Genomic DNA, 25,126 nt, shown 5'->3' with positions numbered 1-25,126 from the left:
CAGGCCGCGAGAACTCCCAGGTGCTCTCAGCTGCACAATGTTCTTCCAAAAAGTATAAATTGCAACTTAGCAGTCTGCAGAGAAGCCTGGCTCCCCAACAGGCCAGGCTCGGGGCAGGAGGTCACAACAGCTAATCAGGCCTCACTGCACTGGCCCAACTCCCCGCCCAGCCCTGGCCATTCCCAGCTGCTGCCCGTCTCCTGCCCTGTGTATAAAGAAGCAGAGCTTCTCTGTTAATCGCTCCGTTTTCACAAGCTGGAAGGTGGCTTGTAATGGCCTCCTGTTCCCAGACTCCTCTCTAATGACACATGGCTCCAGCAGATGTCATCCTTTGATTCCTTATGACCTTCTGGATTTGGGCAAATGAGAAGTGCCTGGGCTCCACAGTGAAGGCCTCTGGGTGTCTGCAGAGTCTGTCATCCACCTCACCCCTCGTCACTATCAGACAACATGGCAAGGACATGGCCTTGCTCATTTGTCGTGTGGGGGAGAAACCTTCTTCCCAGAGCCAGGGGCTATGAGGTAAAGTGGTCAGCCCTTCAGTCTTTACCAGATGTGATTCGAGCTCTCCCCGCTGTCTCCACTTGACACATCAGACAATGCTACTTAAGTGCCCTCCTCAGGGTCACCTCACAAGCAAGCAAATGCTGGTCCTGGGAGGATGAGGTCACCCCTGGACAGTGAAGGAGCTACAGGCTCAAGTTCCCAGGCCTGAAGAGCCCACCCTAGCCCTACCTTAGCCAGGGAGCATGACTAGAAGACCTAATGCCCGGAATCCCTGGCCTTTCCTTCCCAGGGACCAAAGCAGAGAACAGGCCATCTGCCCAGTTAGCCAAAGGTTTGAGGGCCCTAGCATTCTCCTAAGGCCATCTCTCTGGCAGTTTCCTTTCTACCCAAGGTTTCAGAGGACTCTTTATAGACAGTGCCCCCAGATGCACAGGAAAACCTCAGCTGGGGATCGTAAAATTCACTCTGCTCTCCTTGTAAAACCACCTTGCAAGCCAAGTCATCTTTCAAGCCAGCCCAGTTCTGGCTCTGAAGCTGGCTCTGGCGTAGATGGCTGGGCCTCTTCCTCGGCCTGAATCCACAACACAGAACAGAAAAGCGATAGCACCACTAACTGGATGTGGGCAGAGTTCTGGGGTCGGGACTCAGGATTACAGGAGGCTTTGTCCTGTCTCTTCTGTCCTAGTGCAAAAGGGACAGACAATTCACGAATAGTGTGGGCACATGAAGACTCAGAGTCTAGCTTCCCTCTCAGCCCCAGAGCAGGTGGTAGGTGCCATGAGACTCAAGGAAGAGACTCTGAGTTTTACCAATTCTATGAGAGGGTGGAGCAGAGACGCTTCCTCTCATGGAGGCTTTCTGCAAAGCTCTGGGGTGAAGGCCTCATCACCCACCTGCGTAAAACCCTCCAGCAATTCAGTCCTCACTTAGGAACAGCCCAGTCTTCACAGTGGCCACTGAGACCCTGGGCTTCACCAACTCCATCTTCAGTCCCCTCTTCACTCCTCCAGCCACCAAGACCTAATATATTCTCTTCCCCCAGGAGAGCACCGCCAAAGCCACCCCACTGATACCCCCCGCATCTTCTAGTTTGCCCCTTTCTTCATCTACTCACCTAACTGCCTCAGAGCCCTTGTCTCTACAAACGCTCTGTCTTCCTGTTCATTGGCTCACAGACCATAGTGGAAAAGCCCTGATTCTTCCTCCTGCCCTCACTCCTCCTTCACTCAGTTTCAATGGGAAAGAAAGGGACATAGCAGCCGCTTTACAGCCACCCTCGCAGGCTGGCCATCCCTGAACAATGCAGAGAGGCATGTCCCACTGTCGTCCCTTTCTCCTGCCTGCCTGGGTCTCCAGCATGGCGGCTAGAACACACTGGGCCCCAAGAAAGGCGCTCCCTGTGGGTTTCAGAGCAGAGCATAGAAGTAACAACCGGGCTCTGTAAATCTGTGGACTGTCTTCCTGAGACCCACACCAACTTCTTAAGTGGTGAGCTTTCGTCTGCTTTAACGGTAAGAACTCCTAGACCAATGCTTGCCCCTGCAAGCAGCCAATGCAGGGGCCACAAAACGAGGACCCTTACCTCATTCGCTGCTGTTGTTCTAGTTTGCTTTCTACTACTGGTTAGCATCCTGACCCAGAAACACCTTGGTAGAAAAGGAGGCCCATTCTGTCCTAACACGTCCCTCTCATACTCTATCTTAGAGAGAAGTCAGGGTGGGACTTGATGCAGAGGCCATAAAGGAACACTAGGTTCATTTCCTGCCGTGTTCTGGACTTCTTCATAAGAGCTATACCAACAACCACAAAGGTCCCGGCAAGGGAGTAATTCTCTCCAGCCTGCAGTGCAGTGACACCTTAGAGCGCATTGACTCTGGCTAGTGGTACAGCGGAGACTTCTGTGCAAAACTAGCACCTGCGTGCAAATGTGACTTTCAGATCACAATGACAGTGGCTGGTGGCACTTCCAGTTACACCAGCCAAAGCAAAATGCCGGAATAAAAAGCGAGCTAAGCTCTGGTCTGTGACATAGTGGCCTCATGACCTGGAGCGAGGTCTCCAGTGACTGTCTCTAAAGCCGAGATAACAGCTCTGTCCTGCCTAGTAGTAAGAAGCATGTGAGAGGTAGCGTGTGGACCTTTGCTCAGAGCTGGGGAGATTCTCAGGGTTATCTTACCCAACCCCCCCCCCCCCCATCATAGAGATGAGCCACAGTGGCTCGAAAGTCCAGGTTTTGTCTGAGGTCACAGTGTAAAGTAGTGACAGAGCCACGTCCTGGGTTCTCATACCCATGTCCTCCCACCATGTCCCTGCTTGTCTGCAGGTAGTAGCAACATTATCATTGCCACCGCACGCAGTGTGCTGCACGTTCTCCATCGCTTCTGTTAGGGTTATGCAGCAGGGAGAGCCATCTCACCCGAGCAGTTCAGGCACAAGGGATTTTGGCTATTAGTGAGTTCCCAGGTCTTCAGTTCTACTCCAGGCCTGCGATTCCAGCAGTGAGCAAAGCAGTCAGAAGTCCTTTCTTCAGAGTCTCCAGGCAGTAATTTGGAGGGCAAGGGGGCAGTTTAGCACCGTGGACACTGGAGACGGGAGTTCTTTGTGGCAGGAATAACATACTAATTCCCTGAGTGCGTCCTTGGCCTGCTGAAGGAAGAAGGGTGTGTGTGGGGCCAAGTGCTCCAGCAGACCAAGGGAAAGAGAAAACCAGAGAATTGGAGACAAGTGAACAGGAAATGGAGGAGGGTCTTCTGGACCATAGTAGGAGTGTTGGCTTTGAAGCCCAGGCTGGCCTCAAACTCTTCCTCCTCTCCTCCCAAGGCTGAGGACCACAGGTACCCCCATGCCCAGGAGGATTTTGACTTTTATTTACCTGCTAAGTCCATGGGAAGTGTGAATCCACCATCAGATGTGTGGTAAGTCCTTAGTGAGCAGGCACCCCTCTCTGCACCCTCCCCATCCTCTCTAGAATCTGAATGTGACCTGTAGTTTAGCACTTGGTGTTGGGTGATCCAGAGCTCCCTTCTGCAAGCACTGGGGACCTCTGAGATGTTCTTGGGCCTCGAGTTCCAAATAGGGTTAAGATGGGTTTGGGCAGGTGCCTCTGAGCATGCAAATCCCTGTTAAGCAGGCTTCTCAGAAGTCTCTCGGGAAGCAGCAACGCTGTGGAGATGGGTGGATGGGTAAGCACATGGGGAAGCCACCGACTCCCGTGCTCATCCCTAAGTCAGAACAGCCGGCCTTCCATCCAGCAAGCATTGTCCTTTCCTTGACTTATCTCTCCAGAGCATGAATGGGTTATGCTCTAGTGTCTGTCTGTCTGTCTGTCTGTCCAGCTTTGACTTCACAGGCAGCCTTTGTAAAAACGAGGCCCTCTGTGTAAATCAGATTTTTCTCTGGCATCTGCTTCTTACCCGGGGTATGTAATTTCTGGGTTTGGGAAATCAATGGCATTGACTCTCTGACTTTTATTTTTATAATCATGTTTATTACCCATGTGATAGCTATTATCTGATTCTGACCAAATGGAATTTTTCCAAAGACTTGGAAAATCCTAAGATTTCCAAAGATTTGCAAATCCTAAGGTTTGCAGGAAGAATTTTTTTTTTTTAGATGTTAAAAGTGCATCTAAAAACCACACTGACTTAAATTTCTGGTCCTAAGTTATTCTAGAATCTTTCTGAAGTTGAGACTGTTCCTTGCAATCTTGACTTAGGTTTCAAGCACCGGGGAAGTCATGAAATTGGAAAGGGTTATCTTTTGTCGATCACAGCCCTTTGTGGGGTGCTGTGCTGACAGAAGACAGTGGAGAGACCGTATTTTATGGCTGAAAGCAGGGCTTGATCGGACCCAGTGGGGATTCTGTTCCAGTAATTGCATCCAATTGGACCTTCTGCCATGGCGCAGGTACGGCATTAATAACGCTCATTAAGTCATATGCCCGTGTGCTTTCCCTCCCGATGGCTGAGTCACTGGCAGAATATATTTTCTTCCAAAGTGTTTGTTTTCATTGTTGCCCTTTAAAAATAATGAGTTCATTCTATTCCCTTGCAAGGATAGCTATTCTAGCCTGCTTTGAAATTGTATATCTTTTGTCGAGCACATTTCTGCAGTGCGTCCGTAGCTTTGTGTGCTGGGGAACCCAACCCGGCCTCTCTTAAAGCTTCCAACCAAGTTGCCTCAGACTTGATACATAGAACGGCCAACCCATTTGACCTTTATATTGTTACCGTTGGGCAGGTAGAAGTCATGCAGGTTTCGGGTGACCCTATCATGTGACCAGAGTGCAGAGGTCAGCAGCTCCTAAATGTTCGCTGTAAGGTAGCCCATTCATCACCGTCATTATACAACTGACAAGCCGACAAATGAACCCGGGATAAAATTATTCTCAACCTTCTGCCTCCCGGATTTGTACCCGAGAGGTGGGCCAGGCAGTCTCACGTATTAAGTGGTTCTATGAGCCTGCCAGCATCCCTGAAATAGGGGGAAGGACCCCGCGAGACCTGTTGGATGCTCTGAACTCTAGAAGGTCACCAGTTGTCTGCTTACCAAGCCCCAGTTGCATACCTACAAAAGCTATTCTGTCTCTGGTTTCCTCTGTAATGAGGTGAATTCAATGTTCATTCGGTATGAACACAGACACATCCTATGTCGTCTCCCACCACACCAAAGCTCCCCATTACATCCCTTCCTTGGTATCTTTGTGGTCCTAGAAATCACTTATAAAAAAATTCAGATTCCCGGGACTCTCTTTTGGAGCGTCTGATTTGGGGCTTATGTCCTTGGGAACCTCCTTGTAATAAGACCCCCAAGAGATCTTTCATTGTTCGCATTTCTGAATAGTACAAAGAATACAAGATTCGGAGTCAGACAGTTCTGACTTTGAATCCAGACTCTATCCTATGTTTGGTTCTAGAATCTTGAATTGATTCATTACTCTTCTGGGCTTCAGTTTCTTCTTGAGGACAAGAAACTCCAATAGAAAATGGGCAAGTTATCTGTACCCAGTAGTGGCCCTTTCTGTTTTCAGTTGAGTTTTTGCTGTTTCTTTGGTCTAAAAGTTGTCACTGAAGGAGCAGTGGCGCAGTCTAGAATAACTGTAGTCCTGCGGCAACAGAAACCCAGCCGACCTATAAGGGCCATCTTCAGAGCAGCAGGAGTAGAGCATGCTATGAAGTCCGTGTAGTATGACTACCTAGACTGGGGGGAGGGCAGAGCTCCGGTCCAGGCAGTTCTGCCTTCGCCACAGAAGGAGAGTGTGACAGTCCTCCAGACCCCTGCAGAGAGTGTGGAAATGCCTCTGGGCCATATGTGACTAGGAAATGTCCCTGCTTTAAAATGGCAGGAAGTTCCATCATCCCCATCTCTCTACCTCCTGATTGGCCACACCGTGTGAGCACCTTTCTCTCTCTGGAAGAACCTCGGCCCCAGCTCTGTCTACCAGGAAGGCCAGAAGCCCTTAGCAAAGACAGTCTCTTCTCAGAAGCCCAATGTTGAAAAGCTCATCGCACTTTCTCCTTTAAAAGCAAAGCGAAAATCTTGCTGCTCATTCCCTGACAAACAGTGTATAGTAAGAAAGCTGCGTCTTGGCTCATGGTTTCTGAGGTGTCTGCCTATACTTGGCTGGCCCTGTCCCATCAGGCCTGTAATGAGGCGGACATCATGGTGACAGGAATATAATGTAACAGACTGCTCATCTCCTGATCAACAGGAAATGAGAGGCAGAGCAAGGGGCTAGGGACATGACATAGCCTTCAGTGGCATACCTCCAGTGAGCTGACTGTTCCTGCAATTGGGAATCCATCAATGGTTTGATTCACTGATTGGGTCTTCACCCTCACGATCCAGTCCCTTACTCTTCCTACACCACACCTCTGAAATCATGCCTTCAACACACAAGCCTCTGTATGCTGGCTTCATATTCCAAAGCCTACCAATCGTAGTTACTGGGGGATATGAGGTTAATGTTATTTTTCAGACAAATTATGGGTCACCTACATTCTAGAGAAAAGATCTGGGAGCTCTGAAAACTACCTCATACAGGAAATGACCTTTGAGGCTCAAGGAAATGTGGAGAGCGCAATCCAGTTCCAGCAGCTGGTTCTTCCTTCAGACATTGACAGAACAGAACCATCGGCACTCCGTGTGCTCCATCCACACACTGCTTGCCTGACGAAGGTCCAGACAGTGCTGTGTGCGCTGAGCAGCCTGGCCGCCTCTTGGGCAATGCAGCTTGGCATTCAAAGCCTCATCTTGGTATTCAAAAGTGGTTTCGGTATTCAAAGGCATATTTGATATTCAGAAGTGGTTTTGGTATATTTGGTGTTCGGAACCCTTTTAAAAACATCCATACAGCCTTGTTTATTAGATTCCTCCTTAGACTTTCTTGTGAGGTCCAAAAGTAGTCTATATACAACTAGGATTCAGACCCAGGTTCAAGTAGCCATGTTTAAAGAGTACTGACTGCCTAAAAGGTATGCGGATCTGGAAGAAAGAAAGGTGGCGGCCAGTGGGCAAAGGCTGGGGCTCCTCCCTTCAACGTGTTCTGATGTGACAAGCCATGCCCTTCACTGAAATCAGTTAGGAACCACTTCTGTGTCAGATGAACGAGTTATGCAAGACTGCCATGCTAATATAGAAGGCCACCTTCACAGAGCAGCCCATCATGGTGGTAACACAGGAAGCTCATCATGTGAAGCATTGCCCATACTGTCATAATAGCAGTAAGAAAAATCTGCAAAGAGGGTTTGGAGTGCCGAGGATAAGCGTGTGTTTGAGTATATGTGTATAAATATACATATCATACGTGTATGTATATGTATACATGTGTATAAACATATGCATAAATATGTACGCGTATACATATATATGAGAGAGTCTCAGTAACTCAGGCTAGCTTTGAACTCACAGTCCTCCTGCTTTTCTCTTCTTCATGCTAGAATCATAGACACGCCAGCACCTGTAGAAGTTTGGTCCTGGTTCTTCCTCCCAGCTCCATGCTCCCAGAAATAAGACTCAGACTCAGAATATCTTTACAAATATCTTGGCCATATCGCTAGGCTCTTCTCTGACTAGATCATAGCTTACATAACCCATTTACTCTGGTCTCCATTCTGCCATGTGACTGGCTACCTGTGCTCCAGTACCAGGTGTCCGTCTCATCACATCTTCCCTGTGGAATCCCCTGTGCCTAGGTTCCTCCAGAATTCTTTATGCCTCCTGGGTGTCCCACCTTCTATCCTACCCCTTCCTATAGGCCATAGGTTTTTTAATCCACAGGTGATTCGTCCATACCATACACAAGATGTTCTCTCTACAAGCACCGTGCCAGCCTAGGGCTGACGTCACCAGATTCCTGCCTGCACACATGCTCGCTCACCAACAAAATAAACTGAAACAAAGCACAGTGAGGCCTGGGAACCGCACAATGAAATGGCCCCACGTCAGATTTTAAAACATGGTTTTAAGGTGGACAACATGGGCAAGTCCCTTACACTGTGAATGTGTAGCAACCGTGCGTCCGTGCTGGATAGAAAGGTGCCATCGCTCTGTGGCACCTGTGTGGACTCTCTTTGCCCAGAAACACTGAGTCACGCTGATCACCAACTCCTTGGAAGCCTCAGACCTTTGAGGAAGCTATGGCTCTTCGGGTCACTATTTACTGCTTTCTTCATGCTGCTCCAGATACCTGGGCTTTGTGGGTTAGTGGGGTTCTTCCCTGAGGCCCCATAAACCTTGAGGCTGGTGTGTATCATGAGAGAATGTATTTGGATTTGGCTGGGATCCGAAAGTGGTCTCCCCGCTAACTTTAGCCAGAGTGACCATCCCCTCCTCCCTCATCGTAGATGAAAATCCCAGGGGGAGGATTCTGACTAGAAAAATACACTTCATTAGTCATTGGAGATTTCCTGGTAAAATTAGTAGTTTAAACTTGTCTTCCTCTTAGAAGCGTCAGTTACTTTTTTGTTTTGTTTTTAATTTTCAAGTGCTAAGAGCCTTCCTGGATAGCATCGCATTATCAGCTGCATTTTAAAACGAGGATGTGTGCCGTGTAGGAGGTGGGTATACTGGCCTGACTGCATTTGTGTGCTCTCCATACTGCGGAGGGCCTCATATGCACAACCTGATCTCATCTCCACATAACCCAGCAGAGCGGAGGACCGTGCACTTCGTGTAACAGCCAAGAAACCCACCCGGGAATTTGAGATACGTTCTCAAGGTCACCCCAAGGCTATAATGAGACAGGGCATCCGCACTTGAAGGATAAACAGGTATTTCTGTAGATAGTACCAGTAAGAACTTCAAAGTCCTGAGGATAAAAAGAAAAGGGAGGTCGTTCACTCATTTTGTTTTTTCGTTGTTGTTGTTCTCTCCTGCAGTATGTCTGCCTGCCTCTGGTTGACGTAGGATGGACACAGCAGGCCTCCTGCGCTAGGAATCTAGACCCAGCCCTACCATCCCTCCCAGCTTTCTGCAGGGACGGTGTGGGGTGAGGGGACCACAGCATTGAGGACTGGACTTTCAAACAACAGACTGTAGTTATTTTCCTCAGCGTTCGCCCTCCTCTTTCCCAGTAAAGGACTCTCGTTTAGTGGTTCATTTTCCTTGTCTCTTCTTGCTTGTGTGTGACAGCATTTCTCCATGAACTTCGTGTATATCGTTAGCTTGTCCACCTTCATGACTGTTAGCAGGAACCAATTGTCCCATGCCTCCATCATCGTCTGGAGGGTATAGGAAACGTTACCTGTCCCTCTGTTTGTTGCAGAATTTAGGGATGAGGAAGATGACCATGTGTGTTTTCTTAAAATCAATGACCAGCACATTACTATAAAACCTATTGATTAAAAACACCAAGTGTAATGTTGGTCATTTAGTCCGTGACGTGACAGGATAAGGGAAGAAATTTATCCTTCGGTTCTTGCATTAACCTTTATTGACTGCCCGCATAGCCATAATTAACACACACTTTAGCTAAAGTGGTTAATTTCAGCATGGTGGCCGATGTCCACTAATGTAGCCACCGTCTTGATCACCCAGCTGTGAGTGAAGCCCTAGGGGAAATCAGTGAGTTACACTTCAGGGTGGGGGCTGCAGGACCTCTGGACCAGCCCGCTCCCTGCTCTCTCTAGGTCACCAAGGAAGAACCATCCTGAACAGCAAAGAGCCCCGAGGATGGCCAATGAGTCATTTGAGTGGAAGCCAGGGAAATTTGGAAAAGAGGGTATTAGGAGGGGGAGGGAGGAAGTTGTTTCTTTGTGGTTTTTTTCATTCCCTTGAAGTGTTTCAAGAGAGGGGCAGGATATTCTAAGTAGATCCATGTTTACTTGCCAACTCCAGAAGCATCTAACCTGGAGTTTTCCCCTTGAGATACGAGACTGGATGTTGGAAGTGTGGCCTTCATGCTGGGTAGCTGCGGACAGTAAGAGCTGGGGAGAACCCTAAGTTGGGTGGGATCTTTTAGATGGTGTGGAAAGATCATCCGGCTCCAGCCATGAAAACTGGTGTCTTTCCTAGCAAAAGCCCTTAAGTTTCTAATTTCAAACACAGATAGTTTGCATGCAGGCTGCACAGTAGCAGTAGCAGTGTAGATACATGGTAGGGTCTCATAAGGTGTGAGCAGTGGCTGAGGTGGACGAGTGTCTGCCGTCACCAGATTCTTTGGGTTGCAAGTCCTGAGGACATGCAGTGTACAGAGACTTCCCTCCCGTGAGCCTTCCCCACCAGACAACGTGGTTTAGAACCCTGCCTCTGGTGGTTCAGGTCAGGGCTGCACAGAGCAGAAGAGAGAGTATTTTCCCTCAGCCCCTGCCTCAGACCTCAGGTTGCTTGGTCCAGATTGAGTTATGTGCCTCTCCTAGCCATCCCGTCACTGAGAGAAGGCGCTAATGGCATCACCATGCTTGGCTTCTTTAAAACTCGTCTTAAGGCACTCAGAGCTCCTCCCTTGTGTAAGGGACTGAGAGATAGGGGGTGTACATGCTACGAGTCAACCCAGGCATGAGTTCCTATGAGTGGAAAGTCTACCCGAAGCAGCCACCACTCAGAGGCCTGAGGCAGCACCGTTCTTTAGTGTGTAGCTGCCGGTACCTTCTGAGTCTGTGCCCTACAGCCGGCCACTGTCGGAAACTCGCAGCAGCTTGACCGGGTGAGTCTCAAGATTCAGCCACCGGCTGTTTGACTCAGGTCACAAAGACCTGTGCCAGGACTGCCGAGCTTCCTGAGGCCCCACTGAGGGATTTTGGAAGGAAAAGAGAGCCACAGTGTAACACGCAGGACTCTGATGGCATCTCTTGTCCCTGACTGGCACTCGTGACAGTAATGATAGTGGTGATATTTAATAGTTGCAGAGCTGTGTGCTGGGTGGTCTTCCAAACCCTCTGATCATTCATTTTATCACAGCAAACCAAAGTCAGAATGCTATCGCTGCACGTAAACACACACACACACATACACACACACATACACACATATACACACACATACACACATATACACACACATACACATATACACACACACATACACACACATATACACACACAAACACACACACATATAAACACATACACACATACACACCGCACAAACACACACGCAAACACACACACACATACACACACGTATACACACATACACACATGTATACACACACATACACACATGCACACACAGACACATGCAAACACACACATGCAAACACACACACGCAAACACACACATACACAGATACCAAACAATAACAATCTGTAGCCTTCCTTGAAATGATGGTTGATAATAATAATTTTCTGGGCTTATATGCCTAGGATAAAGTTAATTTAAACAGAAGCACAGATGGGGCTGGAGAGATGGCTCAGTGACTAAGAGCACTGACTGCTCTTCCAAGGTCCTGAGTTCAATTCCCAGCAACCACATGGTGGCTCACAACCATCTGTAATGGGATCTGATGCCCTCTTCTGGTGTGTCTGAAGACAGCGACAGTGTACTCACATACATAAAATAAATAATTAAAAAAAATAAAAACCAGAAGCACAGAAACGATGAGCACCAGTAACTAAGACAGAAGCTTTTAGCAGTAGCCACACTAGAAATCAGATGCATCTGAGTTGTCCTTATGCTCCAGTCACCCGAGGGTGGGCTGTGAGGATCCACAAGGAAGAGCCAGGCTGAGGTGAGTGACAGAGATGGTGCTTCGGGGCAGCCTCAGGCCGCTGTGGGCCTTCATCTGCCCTCTGTGACTCCAGACCATGATGGGGTGGGCCAGGTGGCCCGTGTGCTTGCATGGTTACGAGGGACACAGGTGGCTTACATCCTGGGTGGGACACAGGATCCCATCACCCTGCTCAGAATCGTGCACAACCTAAAACTTATGAAGGATTTCTAGAATTCTCCACTGGTTCACTGGGTAACCGAAAACCAGTACATAGACAGCAGCAACTCCTGGACCAGTGCTGCTCTTCTTCTCTCTGCCATCACCACTAGATAGGCAAGAACCCACAGCTCCATAAGATAACTGCCCAGATGATGTGTCCCCTGGAAGCAGTGTCTCCCTCCAGAGGACACACCGTGACCCTTGATGCTGCCATCTCGCCCAGGGACACTGTGACCCCAGCAGACAGGAATGCTGTGAGGGAGAGCTACAGTAGCAGCTGAAAGGGCAGAAGCCCCCAGATCACCCTCATCCCTTCCACAGCCTGCCGTAGCCCTGACACAGAGTGTAGCTGGGGGTGGCGCAGCCGTCCCTTCTCAGACACAACCCTGCTCAGCCTTCTTGCTGGCCACTGAGAGAAGAATTTTACAGCAGTCTTAAAAGCTCAGAGAAGCTCAACAAAGGTTCTTATCCCAACCACACACACACACACACACACACACACACACACACACACACACACACACCACAAACAGAAGCTTGCCCCAAAGCACAGCCGGCAGCCTTGGGATCTTGCACAGGCCAGTGTGCTCACAGCTCCGCCATGGCTCTGAATATTTTTAATACTTTCTCAAAGCGAGGAGGCAAAACCATTTGACAGCTGAGAAAGCATCTCAATTGACTTTTTACAAACCTTATGATATTCTAGGTGGATCGACACTTATCACAGCCCTTTAATCTGCCAAGCAGGATAATATGTGCACGGATAATTTATCCACTGTGAGATTGAAATGCTCAATTTGGAATAACTTTCCCTACCCAGTAAATTGAGCATTACTCTCCGATTCTGAGGCCGAGAAAAAGCACAATTTAAAAAGCTTTGCTGGGTCCCTTTGTAATTAGTCGCAGCTTCCCTTGAATATTAACTCCCCCCTCGCCTGTTTCAAGTGATTTAGAGACTGTCACAGGCCACAGAGACGCACCCTGAGAAGGGTGACAGCAAGAGACTCGTCTGCAACACCCACTGTGCAGTGGGCTTCAGAGCGTGCCCTCCGCCCCTCCACACTGCGTGCGCTTATGAACACAAACAGTTGAATATTTGTGCTAAGAGGATTGTCAGAATCTGCTTCTGTTGCTTTAATTCTTGTTTTAAATAAATAATGAGAACGCTTAAACACATTACTCTTCTTGGGGCCCCGGGGTCAGCTAATCTTATTATTTATGAAGTGGTGTGCTACATAATAGTACTTAGTGCATGTTAACAGATGCTATTATCAGGGTCTGATGCAGAGAGCAGAAGATATATTGGAATGTTATGTGTAATGTACGACGGATTGAGTGCATAGGATGCCGGTATAGCAATTAACCACATGTGAAAATAGGTGTAGAGTTGAAGTATGCGTTCCTCTGGGAATCTCCTCACCATTAATAATCCCCTGGAGAAGACATGTCTTTCCATGAGGATCTTACCCAGTCCTAGGACTCGGAGTGGGCGTGGTCGCTCTTCAGGCGACAGCAAGGGGAGGACAGGGATAGGGGCACACATGCAGCTGTTGGAAACACGGGTTTGGTGCATGCGCTCTGCCCATTAGAAGTCATTCATCACTTACCGCATCCATGTCTTTTTTTCTATGACCCTCATGTTTGAGATAACCAGAGCTGAAGCCAAAGCCTTTCCCGAGCCCAATTTTAGATGCACTCGACTCTCCAAGAGGGTGGCACCTCAGAGATGTGAGGATGCTACCCCAACTTTTTCCTACTAGGCTATAATTTAGCTGCATATGATAATTAATTTCTCTACTATTGATGATAATCCATTTAATAAAAACCGTGATTTAAGTGTTTTCCTTGGGGACTAACTCTTGCTAGCCTCTTAATTTAATTTTGTGGAAGTTTCTCCACCTATTCATCAGCGGAAATGATTATTAACCTCTATTTGCATTTATCCTTATAAACCTCTCTCTCCTTGGAGTGCCTTTTCTCTGAGCCCGGCAAGCTGGGACACTTGTAAATCTCCAGGATCTCCAAAGTCAATCCTGGCCTGTAATATTGTTTAATCTATTCTTGGACATTTCAATGCAGTAAATTCAATTTAATCTTTCCCAGTAATCTAGTAATACATCGAAATCCCACAAACATTTAAATCTGATAATGGCTTAATCACACACTTTAAATAACTGTTGAGATAATGAAAAAATAATTCACCATTTTAAAGGCAGAGTAACTCAATTTCCCTGGTGATTGGCTTTCCCGAAGCCACTGGAGATAATACAGATCTGGGAATTGGAAAAACTTGAAGCTCCAGCACTCGGAGAGACGGTTTTTCCTCAGAAGTGTTCTTTCTGCCTTGGCGCAGCCCTGCTCCCACCTCACGCTCACCTTCACAGCTAGCGCTGTGCACTTGCCAGTGCTATTCTGCGCATTTCCCAGAAGCCCGGAGCTTCCGCTGCTTCCTCCTGTGGACTAACTGCCTGCTCTTCCTCTCCTAGGTGCCAGGCCCGAGTTGTCCGAACTCTACCAGCACAGCAGAAACCAGACTGCCGGCCATATTGGGAGAAGGATGACCCTTCTATGCCTCTGCCCTTTGACCTCACAGATGTGGTCTCTGAGATCAGAAGCCAGCTTCTGGAAGCAAGATCCTAGAGGATGCACCAGTCCTAGGTGGAGAAGGAAAAGATGTCCTTGGCTTTTCTCCCCAGTCCTTGGACAAGAGTAGTGTAGACTCCTCTCAACCCAGAGGTTATAGGACCTGGATTCCAATTCAAAACAGCTAGAGAATAGAGCCCACAGGTACTGAAATGTTGAAAAGTTACTGTGTTTTAGTCTGATTTGGTATTAAATTAGTACACCCCCCCCCCAAATATTCTTCACTCATTTTTTCCCCCTTGGGAGCTCCTTTGTCCCCAAGGCAGCAACAAGGATGAGCTAAGCCTGTGACAAGCCTCACCTGCTTTCCACTTTGGCTAGCCACCTCAGAGACTGGAAGTAGACCTAGCCATGGGATGACAGAACTAGAGCCATCCTCCCGCTTCTCACCATGGCTTCTAGTGGTCAGATCATCCAAGATGGCAGCCAGTGGCTCACCGTGGCTGCACAGACATAAATTCAGCTCGATTGCAGTTAAAGCTCCTTTCTTCAGTTGTATCCCGGCATGTGCTGGTGACTGCTGATTTAGATAACATATACAGATGTTTTCGTGCTTCACGTTTATGAGCCAGCATTCATTCTTCCAGTTTTCTGTAGCGGCTAAAACATGGAAGAAAGCAATGAAACACAATCCTCAGAGGGACGGGCTGTGAGCCCTGTGCACCTCGCACAGGAAGAAGAAGGAGCTACAAAGGAAACAGCCACATCCTGTCTTTATGGGGCTTCCCTGACCCAGTGACAAAGGCCAGCCCTGGGGACACTGTTGTGTAGTTAGTGTTTCTCCCAGAATTCCCCACTCACAGGTGCTGACAGGTAGCATGGGGGCTTGAAGGACCCCATTCTGAGCCCAGCGATGCCAGAACACCAGAGAGGCCGTGGAGAGATGTCACTCTGTGACCTTTGCATGTCCTTGGGTTTCAGTTTTCTCGTCTGTATAGTGGGAAGTGCCAAAAATACCAACTCCTAACATGAGGACGGTGTGGTAGGGCCTAGAGCAGTTTCTAGCATACGGCTAAGTATCTGATACGTACCAGTCCTGGAAGAAGCCACCTTCCTCCCCAACTCTGCAGTCCTTTGCTGTCTGGGTCTCTGCTGACCTGAGGCCTTTTAGTGGCCGAAAGATTGACAGCAGTTAGCCCCTTCCCTCAGCCCAGGACTTTCCTGTATTGGCCGAGACCCTCTGCACAAAACAGTAGTGGTTTTGCTGTGGCCAGGATTTCATTTAAGGTGCCTTCCTGCCTAGAGTTAGCCACAGAAGCTGCACTCCACAAGCAGCTAGGATTTCCTGGTGCAGGGACCCAAGTCTCTCAGACCTCGATTCGCTCCCTTCACTCTCTGAGCCAGGACTCCCTCATCAGTAGAGAGGTGAGGTACATTCTCACAGGGTAAGACCTAAGTAGTGGAATGATCTAAGTAAGAGTATAGGTGGCTTCAGATGTCACAGGCTAGCCCATCACCCCCATCTCCAGCCGTCTGGCTCTGGTTTATTAGACCCCGTGATATTTCTTTGTTCTACTTCATTGGGAACCAAAATTAAAAATTGGGAGATTCCACATAAAATAAAAGTGTCCGCGTTCTCTTTAGAAGCCAGGATACCCGTGAACCCCTGGGTCTCCATAACTGCATGGCAGTGGCTTGGCAGTGTCTGTGACCTCTGTGCTTTGCTTGTGACCCTGCTGCTCCCTGTCACCATTTTGTAAAGCTGCGCCCCGGCAGTGCTTTCCAGACCTGCTCGCCCACACCCTGTAGTAGAAAGCGGTAGCTTCGAGTCTCAGTCCGTGTTCCTCCCACTGAACTGTGTTCATGGTCTGCCCTGTGCATCCGTTCATACACAATAAAGAGTTAAACGCTGAGAAGCCAAAGGGTGTCCGAGCTTTTCTCCTCGCACGCTGGGTGTGAGGCTGGCCTTGCCAGGTGGGTGAAGGTGGTTCTCAAATCCTCCAGTTGCACCCACCCGAATTCCTGCCAGCCTTTCCTGGCTGACAAGGTGCAAATCACTTGAGAAAAGTGGTCTAAAAGGTGTATTTCACTGGGGGGAGGGGAGGCGAGGGGCTGGCATTCCTCTCTCCAGACTCTGGCTGTGTATCTTCCTCTCTCCAGGACTCTAGGGAGTCCTAGGTTAGATACTCTACCAATCTCTGTCTGCCAGGGTACAGAGTGACCACTTAGGGATTTATACTGTCATCGGGAGATGGTCAAGAAACCCAAACTGTGACAAGATCCTTGTAGATGCTTGTGCTTGAAATGGACGCAACTAAGTGGGGCACAGAGGGGAACTTGTGACCAGTAACAGAAGAGACTGGTAGATTCTCTAGGGGCGGGGGAAGACCTTTCCAGAAGAAGGGGTAGCCGTCACAGAGACACTGACACTGGGTGGCTTAAAAAAATGGGGGGAGGGAAGGGCTTGTGGCCTGGGCAGAGAAAGCCAGGAGAGTCCTACCATCCCTACCAGAGCAGAGACAGAAGCCATGTCCCCTGGAACATGGAGGATTTCCTACAGGGCAGGTAGGGACGGCTGGATGAGATATTTTATGCCTTCAGGCATTGCTCTGACTAACACCTGGACCCTAAGGGTCCCGGGGAGGAGCAGGCTCAGTTCCAGGGAGAACCTTGGCGGCCAGAAATTCCACGCGGTGGGAAGGATGCAAGCAGCCACCTCCAGTGTGCCCAGCCCATGCCAATCAGTACCCACAACAGCCCGTCCATTCCTGCTCTCACCAGCAGCCTCCTGCCTGACAGTTTTCTAGACAAAAAGAAGTGGGGTCATGGCATGGCTTGTGACACAATTTTAGTAATAAGCTTCTAAATCCATCACTAAGTGAATGGAGGGGTGCCAGAAGAGAGATTGCATGAGCCCTGCCTGATGCCGGGGTGCAGTGCTTCGTGTGTGTTTCTAGGGAAGGTATTTTCCAGTGCAACTTTTTTTTTTTTTTTTTTTTTGCCTGCTCTAGTTAAGGCTGATTTTACCACTGGGCAAATTGCATATATTTGGATCCATGCCACACTAAATACTGTTTATTCTGTGGATCTGTCAGAGGCTGGTGCACGGAAGACAAGGGGATTCTGATTTGAAAAGGCAATTCTCATCCAAACAGGTTCAGATAGAGCGAAGCGGCGCGGATTAAAAGGCGCTGGAGTGGTAATGCCGTTTATCCAGTTTGCCTTTGTTACTCTGTGATTAAATGGTATTTTTAATTAAGTTTCATTGGGAGCCATAGGTATCGAGGTGGTGAAATCAATTTGACAACCATAAAGAGGGAGGAAGGCGCGGGCAGGCAGGCTGTAATGACTGCCACCGAGACTGCTGGGAGAGCTGTGGAGAGCCGGCAGCTCGAAGAGGACAGAGAGAAAGTAGGCACCTGTAATGACTTCTGAAAGGGGACCAGAGCACCCAGGGCTGTTTGGGGGCTGTCCTCAGTGGTCATCAGCAAAAGGAGTCCTCTTGCTCCCCTGGGGCACCCGGATAGATTCAGATAGACTCCAGGGCGTGCTGGCGAGTCCAGGGAAGAGGCTAAGGTAGTGTTATCTGTACAATGACAGAAACTCTTCCCAAGGTCCAAGCAGCCACATCCATAATCCTCTTTTCTCACCTCATGGTTCACTTTCCCCTCAGAACCTTGCCAACACAGATTCTTTCTGCCGTCTAACCTAAATCTTCCTACACCGGAAGCAAGTTTCCTTTCCACACATCCCCATCTGATTTCCCAAGACCTCTGACTGGCACTAGAGGCTTCTGGGTACACACTTTCTGGGTCTGCTCCAGTTGTGTCCGTGTGACCCTAAGCCACCTACCCCTTTCACATCTACCTTTCCTGTCTACCAAATGGAAGGGGTAGCGATGCGACTGTTGCCTGAGCGGGTCATGAAGATTCTACAGGTTCACAAACACGCACAGTGCCACAAGCAGGGCCTGGTACACACCCAGTTCCCCCACATCAGAGTTCTTTCTTTATGGCCCAGGAAAATGGCTGACCTCTCTGAGATTGACTCAGTATGGGGGTGGGGGGGGAGATGGAGGTGTGAGCTAGCTCTTGGCTGCGCCCCACTACTGCAGTCACGCATGGTCAGTGAGTACCGTGGTATCTCCGTGATCACTCAGTGCTTGTCAGTTACTGTGATCAATGACGCCCCAACCAAAATATTCAATAGTCACCAAGAGAGAGCACAGCTAGCTGCGGTTTGCTTAAGAAGAAGAGGATGCCACCGACACATATTTCTCCGGATGGCTCTTCGCTCGGCAGATGGCCCGGAACGTCTTATAAATGAGATAGTGTGAAAAATGATTCCTTCACACTGCCATTACCGAAGCACGATTGGGTCACCCCTGGCAATTTCAGATTTGCTTAAAAACAGGCCTGCCCCACCTTCTAATGGATGGCCTGTGTACAACAATTGTTTATTGACTCAAATACCTAAGGACAAGGGGTCAGCCGGCTTCGGGGGAGGGAAGCATTAATTAACTCCCGCCAGCAGACCCTCCACTTCTCTTCCAGTGACACACAGTGCATGGCTTGGTCCTGAAGGAACCAAGGCAAGCCAGCTCTCCCGCACATATGTGTCGGGCTAAATGGATCACAGCAGATACAGATCTGTTTGCCTGTTTGCGCTTGCCTTTAGACAAAATACATCAAGTGTACAAAAGCTCCTGACTAACCGGGCACCGGTACAAATGAAGGGCTTTCAGCCTGGGTTTTCTCTTGGTTTTTAACCCGCAGAGGTGGTAGCATGCTGGACTTAGACCAGCACGAGGCCACTCTATGGGAATACTTTCCCAAAAGTGCCTTGGTTCGGAACCAAGCCCTTGGGTCATCTGGCATGTGACTTGGTGGCACGTCAAGGTCACCCATGGTGTACCCCAATGGCAGAGCACTTGCCTAGCACATTGGACCCTGGGTTTCATTCACAACCCTGCAAACCTCTAAGACGGGGAGAATCAACAGCTATCACTCCCTTCATGACACCAATACTGAAGTGACCGTCTGGCCCTTCTAAATACCAGAACATCTTAAGCCAGAGGGATCCTCAGAGCTCACTGGTCTAGGGCTCTCTGTGTGATTCCCTCCTCTTAATGGAGATATGGTAAACACCCACGCCCATGCAGATCCATGCAGAGTGTTGCTAAGCGCCCAGGAACATTTCCAGCTTCTGACCAGACAATGCAGTGACATGTGACTCACTCTGGAAGCTTCCGCAGCAGCAAGGCCATGAGAAGCATGCTAAGGGCTACTCTTGCCGGTTTGTCTCTCTGTTTTTCGGTCTCCGTATACCCTGGGGCAATACCAAAGTGGAGCACAGATGCATCCAGTTCTTCATCAGATTATCCTAGAGCCTCAGACACTTCCAGGAAGGTGAAAATGCTTCTGTTTGCTTCTTGGCAAAATGGCTGCCCCCACAGATGACCCCAGTTTTCCTCTCAAATGAAGAATGAGGAGCAAGGAACCTCCAAGCCCCACCATGGATGCCTCGGTTTCTCAGAGCAGCAAAAGCCGCAGCTGGTAACTCACCCATGGTGGAAACCAGGCCCCTGGTCCCCTCCTTTTCTCTCCCACCCCCAACTCTTCTGACAGTGGGTCGCCCTTGATTACAGTAACTGGATGGGGTGGGGGGCAAGCCAGGTGTATAGGATTCCACTGCCCCCCCCAACCAGGGTCAGGCTGAGAGGCATCCGAGCGACTGTCCGAACAATCAGCCCTGTTTACCATGGATGCTTAGTTTCCTTTTACAAAATCAAAACAGAGTTTAGTAGGCAGTGTATTTCATACATGCCCCTTGATCAGTGCAATGACCTGTCAGAAGCCATTAGAGCCCCCATTAGCTCGAATGCATTCAAAGCTAAACTATTGGATCATTTAAGGGCTGCAGCGATTGTTTTTAATATACTGTACATTGATTTCTCCCCATGAGCGGCAGCATAAGTTTGAAACTAACTGTGTATGACTCCAGCCCCATTTGCTGTCTCCAGCCTTCTGTGAGAAGCTTGCTTTCATTTGACCAGCAAAAGCACTGGGTAGAGCTTTCAAAGCCATGTGGCCCCTGGTGGAGTTTCAGATGGTCAGCCTCGGTGGGGTTGTTACTTTTTATGTTTTTCCGAGCTTTCTCCCGTTTCTTTGTCCCCATTGAATGAGCTGCACGTACAGAAGGGAGGAGCATTCCCACCCGACCAGGGCCTCGATTGAAAGACAAGGGAGGGACTCTTTCTGAAGCATGAAGCCCAGCAGAGGCCAATCTTTACCCAGAGCATGCAGGGGTGGAGGGCACAGCATGGCTGAAAAGAATCCTCACCCTGTTTGAAAGGGCACATATCCCAGGCAGACATATTTCTGCATCATACCCATTTTACAGATGGAACAAATGAAGCCCAGATGGACTTGACTGGGTTATAAAAGGCGAATGATGTAAATTGGACTCCAAGCTTCTGATGTTTAGTGGAATTTGGGACTAAGACATTTGAACTCAGCCTCCCACATAAACCTGTGTTCTATTGAAGACAACGATTCTGGGTCTCTTACTGAAATGACCTCCTTTTTCCTCCCAATTCTAACTCAGGAGCAATTTTGTCAGCCTGTAAAACAATTTGTATGTCATTAACTGCTTTTTCCTTAGCCGCAAATGCCCATGGGACTTGGGTCAGGTTCACTGCCCGAGTGAGCCACTGAGATGTGTATTCCTGACTCAGGATAGGAGATTCAAAGAAGCCAGGTTGATCACTCAGAATGACAGAGCTGAGCCTTATAACCCAGGCCTGACATCTCTGCCACTCAGCTGGGAGGCGTGACAAGGCCAGCCTCAGAAACTGCAAGGAAGACCCTGTCTCAAAATATTAAATTAAAAAATAAAGGATAGGAGGGGAGGGGCAAGGAAGGGGGAGGGGAGAGAAAGGGGAGGGGAGAGGAGGAGGACAGAGGAGGAGGGGAAGGGAGGGAAAGGAGGGAAAATGGAGGAGGGGAAGGGAGGGGAGGGGAGGAGGGGAGGGAAGGAGGAGGGGAGGGGGAGGGGAGGAGGGGAGAGGAAAGGAGGAGAGAGGAGGAGGAGAGGGAAGAGGAGGAGGGGAGGGAAAGGGGAGGGAAAGGGAAGGAGAGAGGAAGGGAGGGAAGGGGAGGAGAGGGGAGAGGAGGAGGGGACGGGAGGGAGGGGAGGGGAGGGCAGGAGGCTAGAGATGTGCTCACTGGTAGACAGCTTGTCTAGCATGTGCACAGCCCTAGATTTAACCCCCAGTACCACAAAAATGATGGATGGCAGAGCCAGAAAAAAAGACAACAGTAAAACTTCTGGCAGGAATCAGAAAAGCACAGCCCTCAGCTACATCCAACTCAGGAGTGTTCCGATCAAATAAAACTTTATTACTACACGCGTGCGTTTACACACGGTCTGTGACTGCCTTCTCCCCATCACAGCAGAGCTGAGCAGGTAGGACTCAAGATCCCCACCTGTTCAGTACAGATCCAGAACAGACAGTATTGACCAAGGACCAGCCCGGTGAACTGTTGGGTCCTTGTGACCATGTGTGTTAAATGATGAACATTACGCCCAAGTCTTAGGGACTGTTGAGTGCATGTAGATCATGGTGATAGATTCATATAGCCGCACCAAAATATTCACCCCAAGAGATGGGGGAGAGCAATGAAGAACAGGCAAGGGGTAGAGCGGGAAAAGGCTGCATCTGAATTGAAGTGAGCTGAGCTAGGGAGAGAGGTACCAGGAGAGGTCATGCCAAGAGGAGGACAGTCACCCTGGCTTTCTGTACCACATAGCTCTTCCCCACCCACCGATCTGCAGACAAACAGGCTAAGGCTGACTGCTGAGGGGACCAGGGAAGACTGTGCTCCGTGCTCCTGAGCCCCGCCCCCACGGGTTGTCATAGCTCAGGGATGGTAATGGGTCCTCCAGAGAAGTGGTTTTCTCTGGAATATTCTAGAGTGCAGGATGCACCTATGTGCTGTGGCATCCAGGGCTGGCTGTGTGCTTTTGTGAAGGACTGACTGTGTGCTGTTATGAAGGGCCTCTTTTGGAGGAGGGTTCTGTCATGGTTGGTTTGTTTTTCTTTTGAGATGTGTGCTTGTTCTGTGACCCAAGCTAGTTCTGAGCTCAGGATCCTTCTGCCTGGGCTTCCTGAGTGCTGGGGTTACAGAAAACTGCATCTGGTGTATGTTTACCTCTGGGCTAGACTTACTACTCAGAAGCCCTCAGTAGTTGTTTCTGTTTCCTCCTCCCCCTTCTCCTCCTCCCCCTTCCTCCTCCCCTTCTTTCTTCTTCTTCTTCTTCTTCTTCTTCTTCTTCTTCTTCTTCTTCTACTTCTCCTTCTTTCTTCTTTTTCTTCTTCTTCTTCTTCTTCTTCTTCTTCTTCTTCTTCTTCTTCTCCTTCTTTCTTCTTCTTCTTCTTCTTCTCCTTCTTCTTCTACTTCTTCTTCTTCTCCTTCTTTCTTCTTCTTCTTTTTCTTCTTCTTCTTCTTCTTCTTCTTCTTCTTCTTCTTCTTCTTCTTCTTCTTCTTTCGTCATCTTTTCGTCATCTTCTTTCTTCTTCCTCTTTCTTCTTCTTCACTTTTCCTCCTCCTCCTCCACTTCCTCCTCCTCCTCTTCTTCCTCCTCCTCCTCTTCTTCTTTTCTTCTCCTCCTCCTTCTATTTTGGAGATTATAATATAATTACATCATTGCCCCCTATACCCCGTCTTTGCTCTTCTTCAAATGCATGGCCTCTCTTTCCCATTAATTATTATTACATGAATCTATGGATGTGTATATATACATATGTATCCCTAAGATACACCCACACACACACACACAGTTGTACCCACATGACTGCCTAAGCACAAGCCAAACCAGGACAGCAGTAGACACATCAAGATGGACAGGGCAAAGCCCAGGAAGCCTTAGCACTGTACAAGGAACTGCAGGTAACTAAGGAACGCTGAATGGGAGAAACAGCCTTTTCCAGAGAAGCGCACACCACTGGATCAGCCCCAACAGCCTCCAGCTTTTAGATTAGGTTTAGAAATTCCAAATTGCTCCCTTGCACCGCAGCTCTGTAGAGCGAGCCTCACTCTCTGGTGCCCCATTCCTGCCCCATTCCTGCCATCCCGGTGTACTGTGTGCTGTTCTCTGGTCTCTTTGGAGCTGCAGGCTTTCCAAGGTTGCCCCACCTGCGATCCGTAATGCCTTTCTCTCCACTGCAACTTTAGAGTCCCCTGGAAGCCACCATGTTGACCATTTCCATTCTCGTTGTCAATGTGTTTATGAACACATAGCACGCCCAATGTGACTTTTGTTAAATTATCAAACACTAGAAGGCGAGCTTACAGGACCAAATGTTTGCCTCTGTTTGGTCCCATTCCACACTAATGCCTCACCTCATGTCCCCAAAGCCGTTCAGTAGAATTAACATTCCCAGGAGACCTTTATCTGATAGGTAACAGGTGCTCAATAAATAATTGTTGGCTCAATAAAATAGCCGATGGTACAAAACTAGCCTGGCCATTCCCGGCTTTAAAAAGCCCCTGAGCCCTGCCTTTCCATTGATGTTTTCTGTCTTTGTCGTACAGGGCTGCGGAAATCACCCCCTATCCTTTCTCGATCCTTAAACGCTCCCCTCACCTTGGCTCCCATGCCACCTGCTTTGCCCCATATCCCATGCCCTGCACCTCTGACATAAGGCCAGGTAAGATGGCCATGATCATGGTAGACCCTTGGCAGTGGGTATGAAAATAAAGCTGAGAGCACACAGAGCTGAGGCGTTTGTGGTCAGCATAGTTACGAGCAGTGGCTAAGGAGGTACCAATAGGAGAGCCCTAGAGAGCAAGCTAATGGTCAGGGCATAGAGGTCTACAGAAGGCCTTTTTGGATTATAATCAGGGGGCCAGGGAAGTACCCCAGAAAGGAACGTACAAGGCCCTGTTGTGGGTGGAGGCTCACTGTAGATCTGCCCTGCGCCAATGTATTCCATAACACTGCAGAACTGCCCAGTGATCTCCTTATATATGGACCATGGATTCAGCATATGGATCCACACCTAGCAAATGAAACCCCCAAAATAAGCTGCTTTAGTCAGGGGAGGCAGATAGAGGAGTAGGAAAGCCCAGAGCCACTGCTGGGCCTTCTGGACCTTAGACTGTCAAGACTGATTTCAGACCCCACTGGCCTGAGTCGTTAGGCCCTCGAGGCAGTGGAACCACACCGGGAATATTTAACTGGAGAATTAGGTTGCCCGTGCTCGGCAAACACACAAAAGAAGCAAACAGCATAAGCCTCCCATCCCCATGTTACGCTCAGAGAGCTTGGGGACACAGATCAGAGCTTAAGGACATGGTGGCGGGCACTGATGCACAGAGCCATAGAGGCAGCCATGGAGACGGAACCACTGGGCAGTCCTACGATGCTACGGAGACAGCCACAGTGGCACAGGGCGGATCCACAGCACCATGTGTCTTTTGAGTACAAACAGGCAAGGCATCATCTGTTCAGCACCATCTGCTCTGAGCTGGGTAAGACGCTACCCAGACATCATGCCAAAGAAGATCAGCAGGGAGCCCCTAAGCAGGAGAGCATTGTGCACGCGTGTCAGCCACCGGCCCAGATTCAAACTATCTCGAGAGATGGCCCAGTGGTTAACACAGG

General features: G+C 49.1%; 1 protein-coding gene across 5 annotated transcripts in view; it reads left to right on the top strand.

Moving 5' to 3' along the window:
* Positions 1-25,126, top strand: part of Fto (FTO, alpha-ketoglutarate dependent dioxygenase) — a 407,615-nt gene that overhangs the window by 325,408 nt on the left and 57,081 nt on the right. Inside the window, exon 10 of one of the 5 annotated variants that reach the window (XM_087594055.1) lies at positions 14,362-16,380. The exons of 3 other annotated variants lie outside the window; for them this stretch is intronic. In XM_087594055.1, coding sequence (XP_087450181.1) covers positions 14,362-14,515 — 154 coding nt within the window. In that variant the 3' untranslated portion in view covers positions 14,516-16,380. Of the gene's footprint in view, positions 1-14,361; positions 16,381-25,126 lie in introns of those variants that run through there. One more of the 5 variants, NM_001039713.1, reaches the window with a different exon arrangement.

This window comes from Rattus norvegicus, chromosome 19 (genome assembly GCF_021556685.1).
Source record: "Rattus norvegicus strain SHRSP/BbbUtx chromosome 19, alternate assembly SHRSP_T2T, whole genome shotgun sequence".
Lineage (NCBI taxonomy): Eukaryota > Metazoa > Chordata > Mammalia > Rodentia > Muridae > Rattus > Rattus norvegicus.
Note: the sequence above shows the minus strand (reverse complement) of the source record. Positions and strands in the feature narration are given on the sequence as shown.